The sequence below is a fragment of the Sander vitreus genome, chromosome 2, assembly GCF_031162955.1.
Source record: "Sander vitreus isolate 19-12246 chromosome 2, sanVit1, whole genome shotgun sequence".
In the NCBI taxonomy this organism is placed as follows: Eukaryota; Metazoa; Chordata; class Actinopteri; order Perciformes; family Percidae; genus Sander; species Sander vitreus.
This window is the reverse complement of record NC_135856.1, coordinates 20640179-20658106: the sequence shown is the minus strand read 5'-3', so window position 1 is coordinate 20658106 and position 17928 is coordinate 20640179. Positions and strand designations below refer to the sequence as shown.

The 17928-nt window shown below is 41.9% G+C and overlaps 1 protein-coding gene across 7 annotated transcripts in view; it reads right to left on the bottom strand.

Annotated features, from left to right (window-relative positions):
- Nucleotides 1–17624, bottom strand: part of ndst3 (N-deacetylase/N-sulfotransferase (heparan glucosaminyl) 3) — a 55737-nt gene extending 38113 nt beyond the window's left edge. For 3 of the 7 annotated variants that reach the window (XM_078260768.1, XM_078260726.1, XM_078260776.1), the window contains exons 1-2: nt 10982–11412; nt 7839–9122 (exon numbers count right to left, since the gene is read on the bottom strand). In XM_078260768.1, coding sequence (XP_078116894.1) covers nt 7839–8831 — 993 coding nt within the window. In that variant the 5' untranslated portion in view covers nt 8832–9122; nt 10982–11412. Of the gene's footprint in view, nt 1–7838; nt 9123–9229; nt 9322–10974; nt 11413–17567 lie in introns of those variants that run through there. The other 4 variants (XM_078260752.1, XM_078260744.1, XM_078260760.1 and 1 more) reach the window with 4 other exon arrangements.
- Between the last annotated feature and the right edge of the window lie 304 nt (nt 17625–17928).

Genomic DNA, 17928 nt, shown 5'->3' with positions numbered 1-17928 from the left:
GGACAGTGATGTCCCCTCCTGCTGTTTTTCTGAGGGTAACGGCAGCATATCTGGGAGAATGGAGGGCTTTGAGCCAATCTGTCCACTGGATACTGAGCTCAAAGCTGGAGATGGTTTTAAAATGGGCCATAAGAGCTACTTTATAAGAAAGAAGGGGGATTTGGATTAGCAGGAGGTGGGACTATGTAGCATGTGAGAGATCTTGACAATCCTAGTGATGAAGGTAAGCACACAAATGGATTAGCTGTTAGCGATGGCCCTCATTTATGTGCCCAATCCCACAGCTGCTAGTGTCAGAAGCAATGCCAGTTTGTTTGTACGTGAGAGCGACAGTGTGTGTGTGTGTGTGTGTGTGTGTGTGTGTTTGTGTGTTCTTGCATGCATGTTTGGTAAGCAATAGAAGAGGCGCCAGCTAGATGTTGGGGTTCAAACAGATGGGAGACAGACATCTGGACAGCTGGCATTCACTGCTTTTCGCAAACACTTTACACCAACCACCTTCCCACCATATCCCCATTCTGTCATTCTCGCCTTTGCACTGTTTCTTCTCTTTTCTTTTCACAGCCTTAAGCCTGACTGGGAGATCTAAAATAACACAAGTAATTATAAAAGAACTTATTTGCAAGTGGGATTTTATGCGCAAACAGATTTGAAGGTGTGTTGAGAGGAACAAGAAAATTGGGCACATTTACGGGGTTTAATTCTTTTGGAAAAAGCAGGTCAAAGTTCTTGATTCATCTACATGAGTGCATGTGTTTGTGGTTAGATGTGTGTATCTGTGCATGTCATGTGAACACTAGACCAGCAAATTTAACTGGGTCAGGCATCTCTATTTGATGAGCAGGGAGTGCACTTTACCAGTTAATGCCAGTCCTCCTTTTGCTTACCCTTCTCTGTCTCACTTCCAGTCTCTCTTGTCAGATTCAAGTCAATGTAGCTTTTTTATATTGGTGCATTTTACAAAATAATCTATTCACTTGCATTTACAGATCCAAGGTACTTATGATTGCTTTGGCATCGCTATACTTACACTAAATTCTACTTGGCAGCGCCTCAAGGATTTTGAGTTTCAGTGATTGCTGTGACTGCAAAATCTGCCTCATTTTGTGGAGAAAAATGCATGGCACACTGCCACATTCTCAGAGTTAATTTGGAGTTAGGACAAGAACACTGACAAAAATGGAATTAAACAAAAAAAGTTATTAAGATAATTGTCTTGTTGACAGATGCTATTCATTACAGTGACACTGCCGTGACTGTCTTTTTCGTGCTTTATGTTAAAAATGACGCCTGATACATAAACATGTAATAACCTGTTTTCTTTCTAATAGTGTAACTGTAAAATATATCCTTCCTTGCAGGGCTGACTGTGATCATCTCATATGTCCAGATCAGGGGGGTGAATGAGAGCAGATGTCAGGACGCATCATGCTTGAAGCAATATCCTGTTCCTTTCAGCCATCTTATGTGTCATCTCCTTTTTCTCCCTTTCCCAACTGCAACTTTGTCACTTCAAAACCCATTAAGATCACACCTGAGATTCCTTAGCAAGGGTGCCAGCCTTTGCCACATATTAAATGAATGATGTTGCCTCAAGAATTCCTAAAAAATTGAAATTTGTTTGAATTTTTTCTCCCATGTCCTTGTCAGCCTCCAGTAGTTTTGAATCTTTTCTCCACTGTTTATGTATTTTATTCATTACTTATGTAATAGCGTTTGGCAAAGTAATAAAGGCATATGGAAAGAGCTCAGTTCCATTGACTTAAGTGGAATTGTATGCATCATACTTAATTAGTCTAAAGATTAACTCTAAGTAGGACTGCACAATAATTACAGACTGCTATGCCAAAAACCTTCATTAAAGTCTGAACATTGCCCATTTTGTGAAATTACTTTTTTTGTTCAATTATTGCCAGATTGTATTGCCAGACCAAAGTGATAATGAGGACATAAAAAAACACTTTAGCTTGGACATGTATGTTCTTCATTTCAAACATCCCTACCCCATTGTCCCTCATTGTCATTAGGGCATGCAGTAACATGTAGAATAACAAATAGCTGGATAAAATGTTGAAACAGATTTCCTATTCAGTCCTACAAGGAAAATGGCACTTTATGGCTTATTAGGCCACATGAGAGCAGTTATTTGACTTGTCAAATTAAACAGGGTAATGAAAGTGCAGCAACTGCCCCACTGTGTCTTTGGAAAAGCATGTTTTAATCTTATTGAGCCAATTATTCCTTTTCAGGAGTACAAAAGACTGACTGCAATAAAATGTGCAAAATGCAGGGGGATTTCCTCTGACATGATGACAGTCCATCACTGGACAATCTAACTTGCACCCAAACAACCATGAGGAGAATTTGCATGCCACAAATCTACACAGAAATGTTCTGAGAACGAGGTAACTGGGCATATTTCTGAGCCATTACCTTCCTTTAGATACAAAAAATGCTAAATATTGAGTAATTTCATTGTCTTGGCTTCTGAGTTCATGTGCAGTATGTCTGTTCACATGTGTGTGTGTCGCCTCAACTTCAGAAAGCACCTTAGGGGGGGAAAGAGTGGGTACAAGTTAAAAGAGAGGTTTAGGGAGGAATACAAATAGGCCGCAGATACTGATCAATGACTCAAGCGGGGAGGGGGTGAGGAAGAAGGTGAGTGGAAGAGGAGGAGGGGGAGAAAGGAGGAGGTGATGAAGAGGGATCTGAAGATGAGAATTGGACACCTCCCTAAAGACCACTCCGAGGCAGAGAAGAGGAGAATACCTACAGGCATGAATTAAAAAACACACTGGCTCACGCAAATCATTGATGGGAGTTTTTGACTGGCATCATCCCTCATTTTGAAAAATGTCATCCATGGGGTGCCTCTCTGTGAATCATTTTAATAGAGGAAATACAGCTGTGTGTGTGCAGACAGGAGGGGGTGTAGGTATTGTTTGTCACCAGATGAACTCGTGGGGTGAGACTAATGAAGAGTGCAGAGAGAAGGAGGGAGACATTTTAATTGGCCTTTCTCTCTCTCTCTCTCTCTCTCTCTCTCTCTCTCTCTCTCTCTCTCTCTCTCTCTCTCTCTCTCTCTCTCTGTCTCTCCTTTCTCTTTTCCTCTCACGGAGAACAGGAGATTGATATTGGCTTAGAGGTAAGAGGGGATTTCTAACATTGGCACTGCAAATGTCTTGTCCTACTAATTGGTCAATAACACATCATGTTACATAGACTTTGATGCAGTGTTAGACATAAGCTGTTTTTGAAGCACCAGGGATGAGAGAGGATTTACATTTTCACATAATTTGTGTGTCACTCATAATGATTCACTCATTTGTTTTCTGCTGTGGTGTCTCATAACTAACATTTGCTTTAAAAAAAAAAATCATTTTTGCAGTGCTAGAATATTTAGAATCAAATATTTTTAGATGTCTTGATAACGTAAGGGCGAAATCTCCGAAGACTTAACATGCTCAAATGTAGATTTGTTGGATCTGTTTTGACACTTTGCTAGAATGGAAAAACTTTCATTTAAGAGCCCATCTAATAACTAACCAACAGGATTACCTAAGCAAACAACTCCTGCATCACGACAAAGATATGACATATAAAAAAGATAACAGTGACATAAATTAGTTGATTCACATGATTATGAACATACATGATGATTTACACACTTGTAGGGCTGGGTATCATTCAAAATAAAATTCGATACCGTTACCTATACCAATACCGTGACTTCGATACAGGTTCCTGAAAGGTTCTATACCAATTTTTTAAAATCCATTTTAACAAAAATAAATTACAACATTACACATTACGGCACAAATCTTTCTCAGCTCCTACTATGAGAGCCCTGTCTCTGTGCGTAACGTAGAGTTTTTCCTGCATGCCTCCACGACGTGTAACGTTAGACAGCCAATCACCAGCATTATTAGATCTTGGTAGAAGCATGCTGCATGCTTTGGCTCACTGACGCTGATGAGATTTACTCCTTAGGTATTGAAATTTGGTATTGAATGACTAGGCATTATTCGTGCCCGATACTAAGGAGGCAATTCGGTCGGTGCCTGAAAAGTTTTGAATTCAGTATCTAGCCCTACACACTTGTCACTTAAAATACACCTTGTTCAAACTCTAATCTGACAACTTTACCTGAGGCTCTCCATCTCTGAAGGGAGGGCTGCTACTAATCATCATATTCCTGCTCCCCTCCTCTGCTTCCCCATTTCCCTTCAGCATTTTGTTTCTCTGAAATTGTGAAGTTAGCTGATAGCTCTTCCCCGTAGGCGACATACTCCGCCTCCCCCCTAGCGTCCTCCCTCCAACACATTTCCCTCTTTTTTCCTCTAGTCTTCCTCTCTGTGATTGCCAAATATCCTTAAGGAAAGAGAAAAAGTGTGGAAGGAGTGAGTGTTTAAAATGACATCACTCTCTCTCTTTCTCTGCCCCTCTCTCTCTATCTCTCTCTCCCACTCTTCCTCCATCCCCACCTCCCTGTCCTTCTGTTATGGCACTGGTTCATCCTCATGTATATTTATGCTACAAAGCTGAAGAGTCAGGCAGACTTAAAATGAATACTCCAACTAGAGAGTGCTTGTGTGCTCATTTTGTGAATGTGTATTTGCACGGGTATGTGTGCACTCTGTGTGTGTGTGTGTGTGTGTGTGTGTGTGTGTGTGTGTGTGTGTGTGTGTGTGTGTGTGTGTGTGTGTGTGTGTGTGAATATGCACTCTTTTATCCTTTTTGGATACAAGCATCTTTTTTATATTCAAAGGTGGAATTCCTCTCCACTTCACCACCCACTGCCCTCCAGTTTTCTCAGCCTCCCCATTCCTCTAATCTCCTCCAACTATAGACAGTTGGCTCCTGTTTTTTTTTGTATTACCGCCTGACGAGACAGGTGTCAACCATTGACAGGATGTGACATTCTAATCTAAAGTTGTGATTCAGAAAACACCCACGCACAAACACACACTCACACACATTTTTTTTTTTTTTTTAATCGTATTAATCGCATGCCGCTATTTATTAATTTATTCTCATGTCACTCGGCCTTGCGTCGTGCCTAACAGGCTACTATTTTGCCGTACTTCCTCGTAACACATCCAGCTGCTGCAGGAATAGCAATACGGATTTCGGTGCCTCATTCCGGTGCCACTGATATGCCTGCACTTCTCTCTGATGCTCTGAAACAGACGTTACAGGAAACAGAAACATTGCTGCACGTGACGCTGGTTAACACTATCAAAGAATTTCTAATAAGGGAAGAAGTTCCACTCTCTCGTTACTTCCGGCTTCTGAACTGGTTGCAGTTCCACCAGAGTTCCATATAGGGGGCGCTCACAGGCCAGTGCAGAATGAATGGGACTCTATGGAGCTATACCCCTCAAAATCCACTTTTCTCAGGATATAATTTTTTGTCTAGTAATTTGAATGTTGCATTCGAAAGGGGAGGCTAAGAAAATACGCACTGCTGGGTGTTAGATTTTTTTCCAAAATTTTTTTTTCTGTTCTAAAAAGCCTTTTAAAATGTCAATGACGTCATACACATATACGGCCAGAGATACTGCTTTTTGGCAAGCTCTGAGTCGCTTCCTTTGTTCTCTCGAAGCATCGACAACACAGCTGACAGGTTAGGCTCTCCCTGTTAATGCACGTGCTAGAAAGAGGTTTGCTAATGTTTTAAAGACCACGCCGAAATATTCACTCTGACATTCTGGTTCTGCTTTGGATGCCGTCAAGCGGGATCTCCGATCGTAATCAGTCCTTCACTGACCAATCAGCATTCATTAGCAGAATGCTAGCGTGTTATGGGCAACAACGACTCAACCTGTAAGAAATCGAAAGGACACAAGTACTCGTTCATTCAACTTTCGACCTATAATCCATGTTGAACTTGCAAAAACTACAATCAAATCTGAGATTCCTCAACGACAATCAGGCGAAAGAGACAAATTTAGCCGTCTAGCTCCATAGAGTCCCATTCATTTAGCACTGGACCGTGATCACCCCCAGCGGAACTCTGGTGGAACTGCAACCAAATTCGGTACAATGGGGCTGAATAGGGAGTGGAACGGCTTTCCGTAGACGGGCTTTGACACTATACTCGACAGCAGCTAACGTTAGCCTACCGCTAGCTAGTAGCTGGATTAAACACGGTTACAATGCTGACAGCTAACGCTAAACGGTGTGAAGTGTGACTGTATTTCACTGTAGAGGATTCAACACCGGCATGTAACAATCTGCAGCCTCAGTTGTCGAAAAAACACAGACAGTGCGTTCAATGAAACTGGTAATTACTAGTGAAATAAGTTATTGTTATAGTGATTACATTATTATTAAATATTTAATTTTGACGATATGGCCTTAGCAATAAACAAGCCATTCTTTAATGTAGCCAACTGTTTAGTACCCTTCTTTTTTTTTTTTTTTTTACTTTCTTAAAAAGTATCAGTTTAGGCACCGGTACCATTTTAAAAGTACCGCTTTAGCACCGGTATCCAAACCAAAAAATACCCAACCCTAATATTGACTCTAGATTCAAATGTATGACTAGATTAAATATATAATAAACAAATACAAATCTTAAACTCAAGTTCATAAAGTAACTTTCTTTGCATTCATTTGATTCCCAATCAAGATACACTGGTAAGAATTGCTTTCCATTGTTAATATTTACTTAAAAACAGTTCTGAAATGCAAAATAATAGAATTTTAATCATGTGATAAAACATGCGATTAATCACGATTAACTATAGAAAAACAACGATTAATCGCAATTAAGAAAATGTAATCGTTTGACAGCCCTAATATATATATATATCTATATATATATATATGGATATATACACAAACGCACTTTCCTATCATGTATGTGTTTCCTATCATCCTGTGGCTGCAGTGAGACAGGCAGACGGGATTGGCTCATGCACATCAGCACAGAGCAGCATAAATCTCACCTGTCTTAAAGTCCCACACATGCACACACTCCCACACATGAAAACCTACCAAACACAATTTGTTTCTCTTGAATGGTCCTGAGTGAGGACGCAGTGTGAAAATGTGACAACGATTTCAAACAGAATTCCTTTTGCAGAAGCGTTTTATCCACACTCCAGCAAACCTGAGAAGGTTTTTCCCCCTTTTGTAAATTCCTACAGAAATTAGGGTTTATTTGCATGTCTGCAAATACATCTGCGGAGGTGCATGTCTAAGTATATGTGTATGTATGTATGTATGTATGTATGTATGTATGTGTGTGTTTGTGTGTGTTTGCTCATGCAAGCGTATGTGTTGAAACAATAGCTGTCTTGAGAGGCGGGCTGCATGGCTGACTCTGCTTTAGTTTCCCTAAGAGGAGGAATGTGGGAAAAGAGGAATAAGTGCCATTCATCTTTTCACTGGCTCATTCACTACCTCGCTTTCTCTCTTTCACTCCACGTCTTTGTTCCCTTAAATGGCCTCTTTACTTCTGGCTAAACCTCTAGTTGAGATAAATACCCTCTCGCTGTACCCCAACACATATGCACTTAGAACACAACTCGCACAGACATTACACACACGCACATGCATGAGCTTTCCCAAATACCCTGGTGCCCAGGTATCTGAGCTAAAATCCCACGAAATACACTCCAGGTAAAATCTTTTGCTGAGGTGTATGCAGACGTACACAGCAATAAGTAAACATACCATATATTCACCACTGCACTGCCATCAATAAGTGTTTTTAGAAGTTCACAGCAGAAAGAAAAATCGAATCAACATCACTGACACAACAATAATTCCCCCCCTCTAATCCACTCTTTCTCACTCACAGATTATCACACACACATCACCCTCAATACCTTCACATCCTTGGCGTTCATGCGTGTCCCTTCCTTGCCCACAAAGATGTCGTCAATATCCACAAGTATGTGCCGGTCCAGACCCAAAGTAAGCTTCCTGTCTGTGAGGTAGGAGATGGCATCCACCAGGATGAGTCTATGGAGCCAGTAGCCAAGTCCCTGGCCAAATAGCACCCTCCTCACCCCATCATAGAGTCCCATGTCCTGCACCACAGTGGCTTGGAGGCCTAAACTAAAGCCAGGCCCTGGGTTATCACCACTACCTGCCCCTGCTCCTTCCTTGGCCCGTGCATGCAGCACGGCCTGGTAGGAGGAGTGATTGGAGGAGAAAGAGGTCCAGTCTTCCCCAGGTAAAGCCCCTCGATCTGTGCCAGGCTTGGTCAAGTGAAGGAGAGGTGAGCTAGACACCACACAGCAGTCCCAAAGTGCCTGGTTGGTCCTAAGCACCAGCGGGAGGCCTCTGAGTTTGAGGAGAGGTGGGGAGCTTTCAGTGGAGCGGTAGAAACCTATGATGCCCACTCTGTACTCAGTACAGTATTGATGCAACAGCTGTCTGTTCCATGTGTCAGCATGTGCATACTTTAATAGATTTTCATAAATGATGAGTGAATATCGGCCCCGGCCTTTCTCTGTCAGCGGCGGAAGGTCACCCTTCCCTGAGGCGATTTCCATGCGAAACTGAAAGTGTGCTGACTCCAATATAGCCACAATGTCCTGACCCAGCTGGGAGTACTGGGACTCCACCAGCACCAGCACTACCTGGTCAGTGTGGACAAGTGTGTGAGGGGGGTTAGGGGGGTACGGGTATGGAAGTTGATGGTATGGGGAGAGTGGCTGGGAGCAGGCGGGTTCGGGGGATTGTCCAAGTTGCATGGAAGGGGAGGAGTTTGTAAACAGAAAGTAGGCAGAGAGGAGGAGGGAGAGGAGACAGCAGGAGGCCAGCAGGAGCAGGAGCCTACGTAAGTGGCGACGGAATCGCACAGCCACCGTCATCGCGAATAGGGAGGTGTTGTGTGTCCAAGGAGATGTCTTTTTTAGTTTGCTGGAGCCTAGAGACTGTCTGCACAAGTTTAGGGGTTTCAGAATCCCAAGAGAGTGTCTATGTGTGCGAGAAAGGAGCAAAGCCACTCAGGGGTGTGTCATGTCACCATGGCAGGTGGAGAAGGGAGCTGTGCCGGATGTTGGGGAAGAAAGGTCTTCATTGAGGAAATGCAGTCGAGGTACTCTCCTTCCAGTCCTCACAGAGGAATCACATGCAGAGACTGAGGGAGTGATGATTAATGCCTGCAGAGAAAGGGGACAAGGAGAAAAGAAGAAAGAGTGAATTTGTTGGGCAAGGTTGAATAGTATGCATTAGTTCTCTGCGAACGTGCTTGCGGGTGTGCATGTACCTAGGTTGTGCCACCCTGGGGAATGTGAGGGCACAGCTGGTAACTACAGAGCTGATTGAAAACAACTTGCATCCTTAGGGTTTATCCAACCTCTGGCACAAACACACACACACACACACACACACACAAAGAGACATCACAGTTAAAAGCACAAACACAACACAAAAGTCAATCCTTGCAAATAAACAACAGCTGGTTGTGTGTTAATGTGGCAGTGTGGGGAGGTGGATGGGAGCTCAACTAATCAGTCCCATAAAGCTCTACAGAGAATTCCTCTAATTGTGCAAAACTCTGTGCACTTCTGTCCTATTTCTGAACCTAATCATCTGAAATACCACAAAATTAGAGTTGGGATCCTTTTGCCAGGAGCACTAATCTGGGGGGAGCCTGTGACAGTACAGAGGAAATGGAGAAGAAGAGAAAAGTGCAAGAATAAGAGAGACAGAGCCAAGAGAGGAACAAAATGCAATGAATTATAGAAAGAGACAAAAAAGACCAGGATTAGCATCTTAATGTATGTGCCGGGAGCCAGGGAGAAGAAAAGATCCCACAGCATCTCTTTCTTTCTCTTTTCTCTCGATGCCTCACTCCTCCCCTCTCTCTATCTTTCTACACCCCCTCTTTTTTTCCTTCTGTCTGCTTGAATATCAATAGTCTTCCCTCACGTTCCCCATCCTTCTCTCCTTGTTCCTTGCCTTTAGAGAACACACGCAAAGAGAAGGTCATAGAGGAGGGAGATATTCCTTAAATATGATACCAGAAAATGAAAAAATAAGGAAAATGACTCGTAGCAGTTTCTTTATAGCCAGAAAAAAAGTAGTATTTTTTGTTGAATAAAATGTGTGTCATCTTCATTGGTACTTGAATTACTACTGTACACTAATTCTCTTAAACAGCTTATGGTGTTAAGAGTTGTATTACACGCCAAACATGAAGAGGAAATCGTCTTTGTACCAAGAAAAGGAGCGTGCACTTATTCAGTCTTAGAGGAGGTTAATTCAAACTGGTGTTTTGAGATTTCAAATGAGGATTTCAAATGAGGAAAGATACAGCTGAGTGTCTAAACTATAGGTGATTGCTGGTTTAACCTGTTACTGCAGGTATGCATGTTTCACGATTAAGGCCACTAGAGGGCGCTGGAATTGGATTCCCACAAGAGACCTCTCATGGAAGTTTTCCTCTTGTAATTTTAATAACTAAGACTCCCAATGGTATGCTAAATCATGCAATATGTAAAGAAAGCTAAAAATACACGGCCTAAGAGTCGTTTTTCACGCATTTTATCAAATGCTAGGTGAAAAAAAGTTTTTGACCATTTTTAAATTCTAAATCAAATTGTAAACCAAAGATGTACTTAACTTCAAAATCAATAGTTTGTTTTTTGTAGGCCTATTTAAGTCAGTGGTCATAGCCTACTAATAATTGTTATTTAGCCTAATTGCAATCATTTCTGAATCATCCAACGTTAATTAAATTAGATTAACAGTGAAGAGAGTGCCGTGGTGTTAAGTACAAACACAAAAACAACTGGAGGAAAAAATAAAAATAGTAATGAATGTAGCCTATTCTGTTTGTTCAGTAAATCTCCAATAAAAAAAAAAAAGAAAGGAACCCGCGGCATAAACATCCCTGGCTATTAACAGGCTGAAAGATTAACTCAAACTAACAGATAATTCCATAGTTTTCCATCCCGCTCTCTGCCGCTGAAGTTTATGTTAAGAACGAGCACCAGCTCGCCAATTTACCTCTTACCGAGGCTGAGGCGTTGCCGTGCGGGGAAGAGGCGTGATGGGAGAGCGGTGAGTGGGATGCTGCTTCGGGTGGGTCCGGGGCTCCGGTCTCGGTGGCGCACCACTCCCGTCTGTTTTGGATGTTGAAGCGTTGTGCCATCTCCTCTTTCTCTACTCTCTACCCTCCACTAGAGCAGCAGATGCGGACAGCCGGAATGATCGGCTCTCCTCCCCCCTTTAATCATTCTTCTCTTTCGTCTCCCCCGCGGTCTTCTCCTCTCTCCCGCTCTGCTCACTTCTACCTTATCTCTGCTCTTTAAGGAGGAGATTAGCCAGCTAGTATAGACGGAGGAGCACCGATATCAGGCTGCCCGTTAACGACTGACTGCCGTGCGTAAATGCTCTGGTTTAAGAGCGCCTACACAAGTGGAGGCGATCGAGGGAGAGAGAGCGCAAGAGGGGAAGAGTGAGAGAGAGAGAGAGAGAGAGAGGTAGCCTAGAAAGGAAAGAAGGGGAGGGGGCTCGGTTTGATTGACACAAACAGCCTTTTTCTCGGGCATCAGCGATCACGGGCCCCGGTAAAAGCTCACGCCCCGTTAGTTGGTGTTAGTCAGATGAGGGATGTCATGCACCGATACGCACCGGTGCAAGTTAATAGTGCGCCTTGCTCCTTGCACAAGATGTATAACTCACGGATAAAAAGAATGAGAAGGAAGAGGAACTCTTAGACTATTGCTGGTGTAAAAATCCATTTCACATAATCAAGACTGGTATCAATCATGGGAATGAATAGGCTTCGAGACATTTCTGATATTCACTATTCAAAACACACTCATTCATGTTCCCACACGTTAATCAGCCCCATTAGGCCTACTTCTGTAGAATGTCAATCAAGCAGGCATAGCATGTCAATTACACAGTGTTGTTTAACTTGATTAGGTGTTCCCTTCTCCCTTCCTACTAGTTCATCAATCTCTCTAACCTATTTGCACTGACACACACTCACTCACACACATCTCAATAGAACTGGTGGGAACCTCATTCACATTGTAATGACCTTACAATAGAGCTTATTTTGTGTGTGTGTGTGTGTGGGGGGGGTGTTTGAGCTGATCTTGGGCTACATACATACATACATACGCACACACAGCCAGTGTACATAACAAACACAGAGCGTTGAGAAAGTATCCATTTGCATACTAGTATCATGTTCCTTTTACTTACCCTTTACTTAGTTTGAAAATTTTAGTCTCACTGGAAGCCCTATTTGTGGCTTTCAGTTAGTGTAATGACTAAGCAGTGGTGCTGAGAAACAGAGCTTGAATGAAATATAACAGCCAGAATATCATGCCCTACAGAATAGAATCCAGAGATAATGAAGGTATGGATTGGAGTGCGATTGTGTTTGTATGTAAATTAATGTCAGTGGGTGAAGTGTAATTAGAGAGGCTGTTCACCCATTTCCTCCACATTGCGAGAACCACTTCTGCGATGGTGCTAGTTGGAGACAATAAGCCATGAATGAAAACTAGATAGCTGCACATAGACTGGCTACAATGTCCATGTGTTTCCATGCATGTTTGAGTTAACCCTAAAGATAATTACAGAGACATTCAATGCTGCAAACAAAAGAAGTAACTGCTGAGAATGAGAATCCACACATACAGTACATGTAAGCATATGGTCATCTTATTACACAAACTCGTGTAATGGCACATAGGCCAGGGTGCAAGTATAAAAAGCACAAACACTGGCAAGCAAGTGCAGAGACACAAGCAAGCCTGTGCTTTATACAACAATGTGCTCAAGGATGCAGCCACTCTCTCACACACACACACACACACGCACACACGCACGCACGCACGCACGCACGCACACACGCAGCAGCATATACAACAAAGGACTAGAGATGTGAAAAGTGTTGGAGCTGCCATGTTCAACTAGCACTCTGACAGTTAAACAGAGGAGAGCAAGAGAGAGACAGAGAGCGGGAGAATGCTTGTTGTCTTCATCAGAGGCTTTTGTTAAGTGAGAGATAAGAGAAGAGGAGTGACTGATTCCCCCTCTCGCTCCCTGCTGAGAGCTAAATGGTGGCCCTGTTAGTAGTCCTGTTTGAGGCCTGAAGAGAGCAAATGGAGCTCAAGTGTAAAAACAGGGAAAGACATTATCATCACGATGCATCACATCATCCCAGGAGTCAGGGCAGGAGGCATTCAGACAATGCAACGTTCACGCTTTACCCCCCTAATTAAAAACAAAACAAAACATTGGACAGATTGTTGCATGCTCACACTGAACACTAACTAGACCCTGAGCCCTGGCACTAATAATGATACCCTTCTCTCCTGGCTGTTTCCACAAAGAGCAGGATCTATTGCTCAAACTAGCAGCTCCCTGAGATGCATCAGCTCTTTGACTCCCACAGCGTACAACAACAAGCTCGAGCTTTGCTTAGGTGTGTTGGCTGCTTGATGCTGTTGCTATTTTAATGATTCCTGCTTCTTCTTCTCTGTGTGTGTGTGTGTGTGTGTGTGTGTGTGTGTGTGTGTGTGTGTGTGTGTGTGTGAGGGGGATCGAACCACCTACCTGCTACTGACCCCTCCACATGCCTGGAAACGTTGATAGATAGAGATTCTCTTAAGAGCTTGGAGGCTAAGTGAAAGCTCCCCCCCCCCCCCCCCCTAACTCCTGATCCTCAAGCACATTAGAGGGAATATCTTTTGGCCAATCAATACAGCGCTTACAGATTGATAAGGCAAAGATGTACGACAGCACACATGTACACACGCACACACACACAGAAGAGTCTATGTATAGAATAACCAGACCAAATCAATCTATTACTGGAAGTCTGCCAAATGCAGGATTACCATAGCAACATACAGCAGCAAACTATACTCTGATATGAATAATCAAATCAATTATTTATTTAGCAGTCACAGATAAACTCCTAATTTTAATCTATTCCATTCTTCAATATAACATGATACTCCTATAGCAGGCCTATATGCATTGCTTTGATACAAATAAAAGACATGTACAGTACTGTGCAGTGAAAGTAGGGCCTGGTTTAATTTTTAAGTTAAAGGAACTATATGTAACTTTTAAATGTTTCTGAAACTGTGTAATTTTTCATCTGATGATCATAAATGACCTGTAACAGCAAATGAGACTAAGAACGCCATTTTTCTCTAGTTTTTATTAATGCCTTTGCCCGTGTCCGATATTTCCCGCAAAGTCACAAAATGATTTACAGCAGGCAGACCGGCTCTACAGTCACACATTCTGATGGGTCACAGATTTTGGTGTAATACCGGAAAAGCCTGTGTTAGTGAGGATACAGCCAGGTAAAAGGTAGCAGGAGATATCTTTATATAGGCCTAATTGTATTTTAATTGTATTTAAGAAGTTATCTGTTGTAGTTATGGCTGATACTGGGGCAGGGCCATCACAGAATAAGGAAATTAAACAAAGAACAACTAAAAGCTAAAAGGGAAAGGGACAGACGACAGGCGAAAAGCTGAGTCAATCTCGGTCGGGTTTTTATCAGTTGGAGACAATTATGGGATTGTAAATGATTCAAAACCCACCCCGAATTGACCCTCAGGTATGTAATATGTCCTTTTCATTCATAAAATAACTTTACAATATGCGACGTGGTTGTACATCAGTAGCAGACATTAAATCACGTCCCCCTTCCATTTAGCGCCCGGTTTTTACTTCTTTTCAGTCCGTGTTTGTGCTGACCTTGTTTTTTCTTTTCCCTTGTCCCCCTGTTCTTGTGGAAAGCGCCCTTGGGTTTCATGAAATTCGCTATATGAATCTAAGTTATTATTACCTTCATTGCTACAACAAACTCTTAATGCTTTGGCACGTGACACAGTGACAGTGATACCAGGTTTAGCTCACGATACATCCAAAGTTACCATATGCAACACTTGAAATGCAACAATACATCTGTAAAGTATTATCTTATTGATAGTGAATGATTTTCTGTCTGAGCAAAACATTCATCGCAACTTTATGTCCTACCGGTAACGTGAAGAATATATTTTCTAAGAATAGTAGTAAAAGCCTTGAACCAGGCTGACTTTGTTTTCTATGTTTCACAAAGTCTGTGAGAAATGAAACGTGTAAGACGCGCTGGAAGTGAAGGCGCCCAGGAAATGATTAACAGTAGCAAATAATCTCATGGCCAGAGAAACGAGAGAACAAAAACGCAGTCATGGGTATGCGCGAATCATCAGTGGGAAAACCGGATGCTGAGACCAGGTGCACTGATAACAGCTGAATGCATCTTATCAAAACGCAGCCCAGGAGAGAATAAGACAGAAAGGGCAAGATAGATCGGGAGTCAGAATTCCGAAAAGACTGTTGGTGTTAGGGCGAGAGATAATTGTCTTGAAGGAAATCTGATTCCTTATGCATAAGTTGTATTTTGCTTGCAATATAATTTACTAAAGTTTGTTATAGGCTAACTGAACGATTCCTGTGTACTGATTTTCTGGTCTACCATTCAACGAACACAAAAATTAAAGGAGCAGTCTTTGAGGTGACAAATTGGAGTCAGAGAGGCTCTGGCCTTTGGGGCCAGCACTGGTCAAATTTAATCCTTCAAATGCTAACTCAATAATATAAAGTGCACTGTGAAGAAAAGACCTTTACGACAGCAGGTATGGGAAAAAACAATACCGCTTTTGTCTAAAGCGGCCGCTAGAATCAACACAAACTGAAAGTTACATATATCCATGTTAAGTAGGACAATTGATACATAAAAACAGTAAGAATAATCTTAATCCGAGTAAAATTATTATAAGAATGAACAAAACTATTAAAAAAAACCAATTCATTTTGCATTATGGTTTCACATTTTTTATTTTTTCATTTAACTTTAATTTAACCAGGAAATAATCCCATTGAGATTCAGAATCTCTTTTACAAGGAAGTCCTGGCCAAGGCAGCAGCATCAAAGTTTCAACATACAGTAACAAACAGCAAACAACAGACTTAATACAAAACAGAAAAATTACATTAAACACTAAGAAAATCAAAATTCTGTAACAGGACATGTGCATTCAGTGGTCACGAAGTCCTTTATCCTATTTTTAAAATCTTCCATGCTAATAAAATAATCTAGATTAAGGTGACTTTGTAGCTCACACGAAGATGACGGAGCAAACACTTTAGAAGCACTTTCACCATCCCTTGTCCGTGTGACCGAAGGGTGCAGCTACCGATAGCTTTAGGCGTCAGTAGAGAACATAAATAAGAAGACAGCTTGTGCAACACAGCCTTATAAAGAAAAATATACCAGTGCTCCATTCTACGGTTGTATTTAGAAGACAAACCCACTTTCTCATACAACTTGCAATGATGTGTTCGGAAACCCGAGTCAGAGACAAAACGTAACGCAGCATGTCACACAGAATCTAACATTTTCAGCGATGCCGAATTTGCATGCATATATAAAATATCACCGTAATCAAGTGGTGATCAAAACATTGCTTGAATTAATTTCTTCCTTGTGCCAAAGGAAAAACAGCATTTGTTTTCGGTAAAACAACAACTTTACCCTAAGTTTTTTCCTGAGACACTCAATATGTTGTTTAAAAGACATATTGTTTTCTAGAAGAAAGCCCAAGTATTTGTAAGTTAAGACTCTTTAAAGTAACAATCTGATTTACACCATTCTCTATATCAGTTGTCCTTTTTGACCTTGAAAAGCACATCGTTTTAGTTTTGCCTTTACATCAGTTAGTTTGAAAAGTTATGGATGCTCTGTCTTCTCTTTGTGTTCATGTTTTTTTTTATCTTCCTATGTGTGTTTCTGTGTGTAGAACAGACAATTGCAATATATATTGTTTTTATATCTGGTGAAATATTTACAAAACAGTTTTCTTACAAAAAATCACCACATAGCTACAGTTCAACCATACATCTACGTGAGTAGGATCGTAGTAGAGTGTTTTGGTACAGGTTTGTTTTTCTGTGTGACTCATTGAAAGACAGGATGTGGTACACCAATAGAAACATAGTTTTTGACTTATTCAGGAACAACATTGCCTCCACACAAACAGAAACACATAAATGCGCACACATCCCCACAAGATCATGCTTGACGCCAGCACATCTCTGTAAACAACCCACACTTTTACAAGCCACAAACACTTGCAGGCTTGTTCATGTGACAGAGTGTACCTTCATTTGATATCATATCAACACCTCAGCTCAGCACTGATTACAAGTGATGCTTCTGACGGGCAAGGAGGCACCATGCACGGAAAGGCTTATGTGTTTAAGAAAACAAACACAAGTCTGCATGTCTTGAACATTAATGCTCACAGCCTCATATGGTTATGTCAGGATTTCGAAATATAGAAAATAGGAATAAGTGGAAAGAGAAAGGACGTGGGAGGATGTCAGAAAGCACAACAGTGATCAGATCGCACAGCACTCAAGGGAGGGAGGGGTAAAGTGATCTATCTCTGTCTCTCTCTGACCTTGTTCACTCTCGCCAAAAACCTGACTTACAACCCCAAACTAAATATGATACCGTCTCTCTCTGTCTCTCCCTCTCTCTCCCTGGTAATAAATCGCGCTGTAATTACCAGGCAGGATCGATAACAGTCACATCACTCCTCTCCTCTGCTCGTCTCCCTCGTCTGCAACTGACACTAACGTGTTCATCCCTCGCTGTGTGCCACTGTTATAGATTCGTGAGTGATAGATCGCATCCTGTTTCGCCTGTACACACACAAACACACATGCAAAACACAGGTACACACTTAAAAGCTGCACACACAGGGGGATGATCCCATGCAAGCAAACACACACACACGCACACACACACACACACACACACACACACACACACACACACACACACACACACACACACACACACACACACACACACACACGCACACACAGACATGGACTCTAACAAACACAAGTATGAGAGCTGGACAC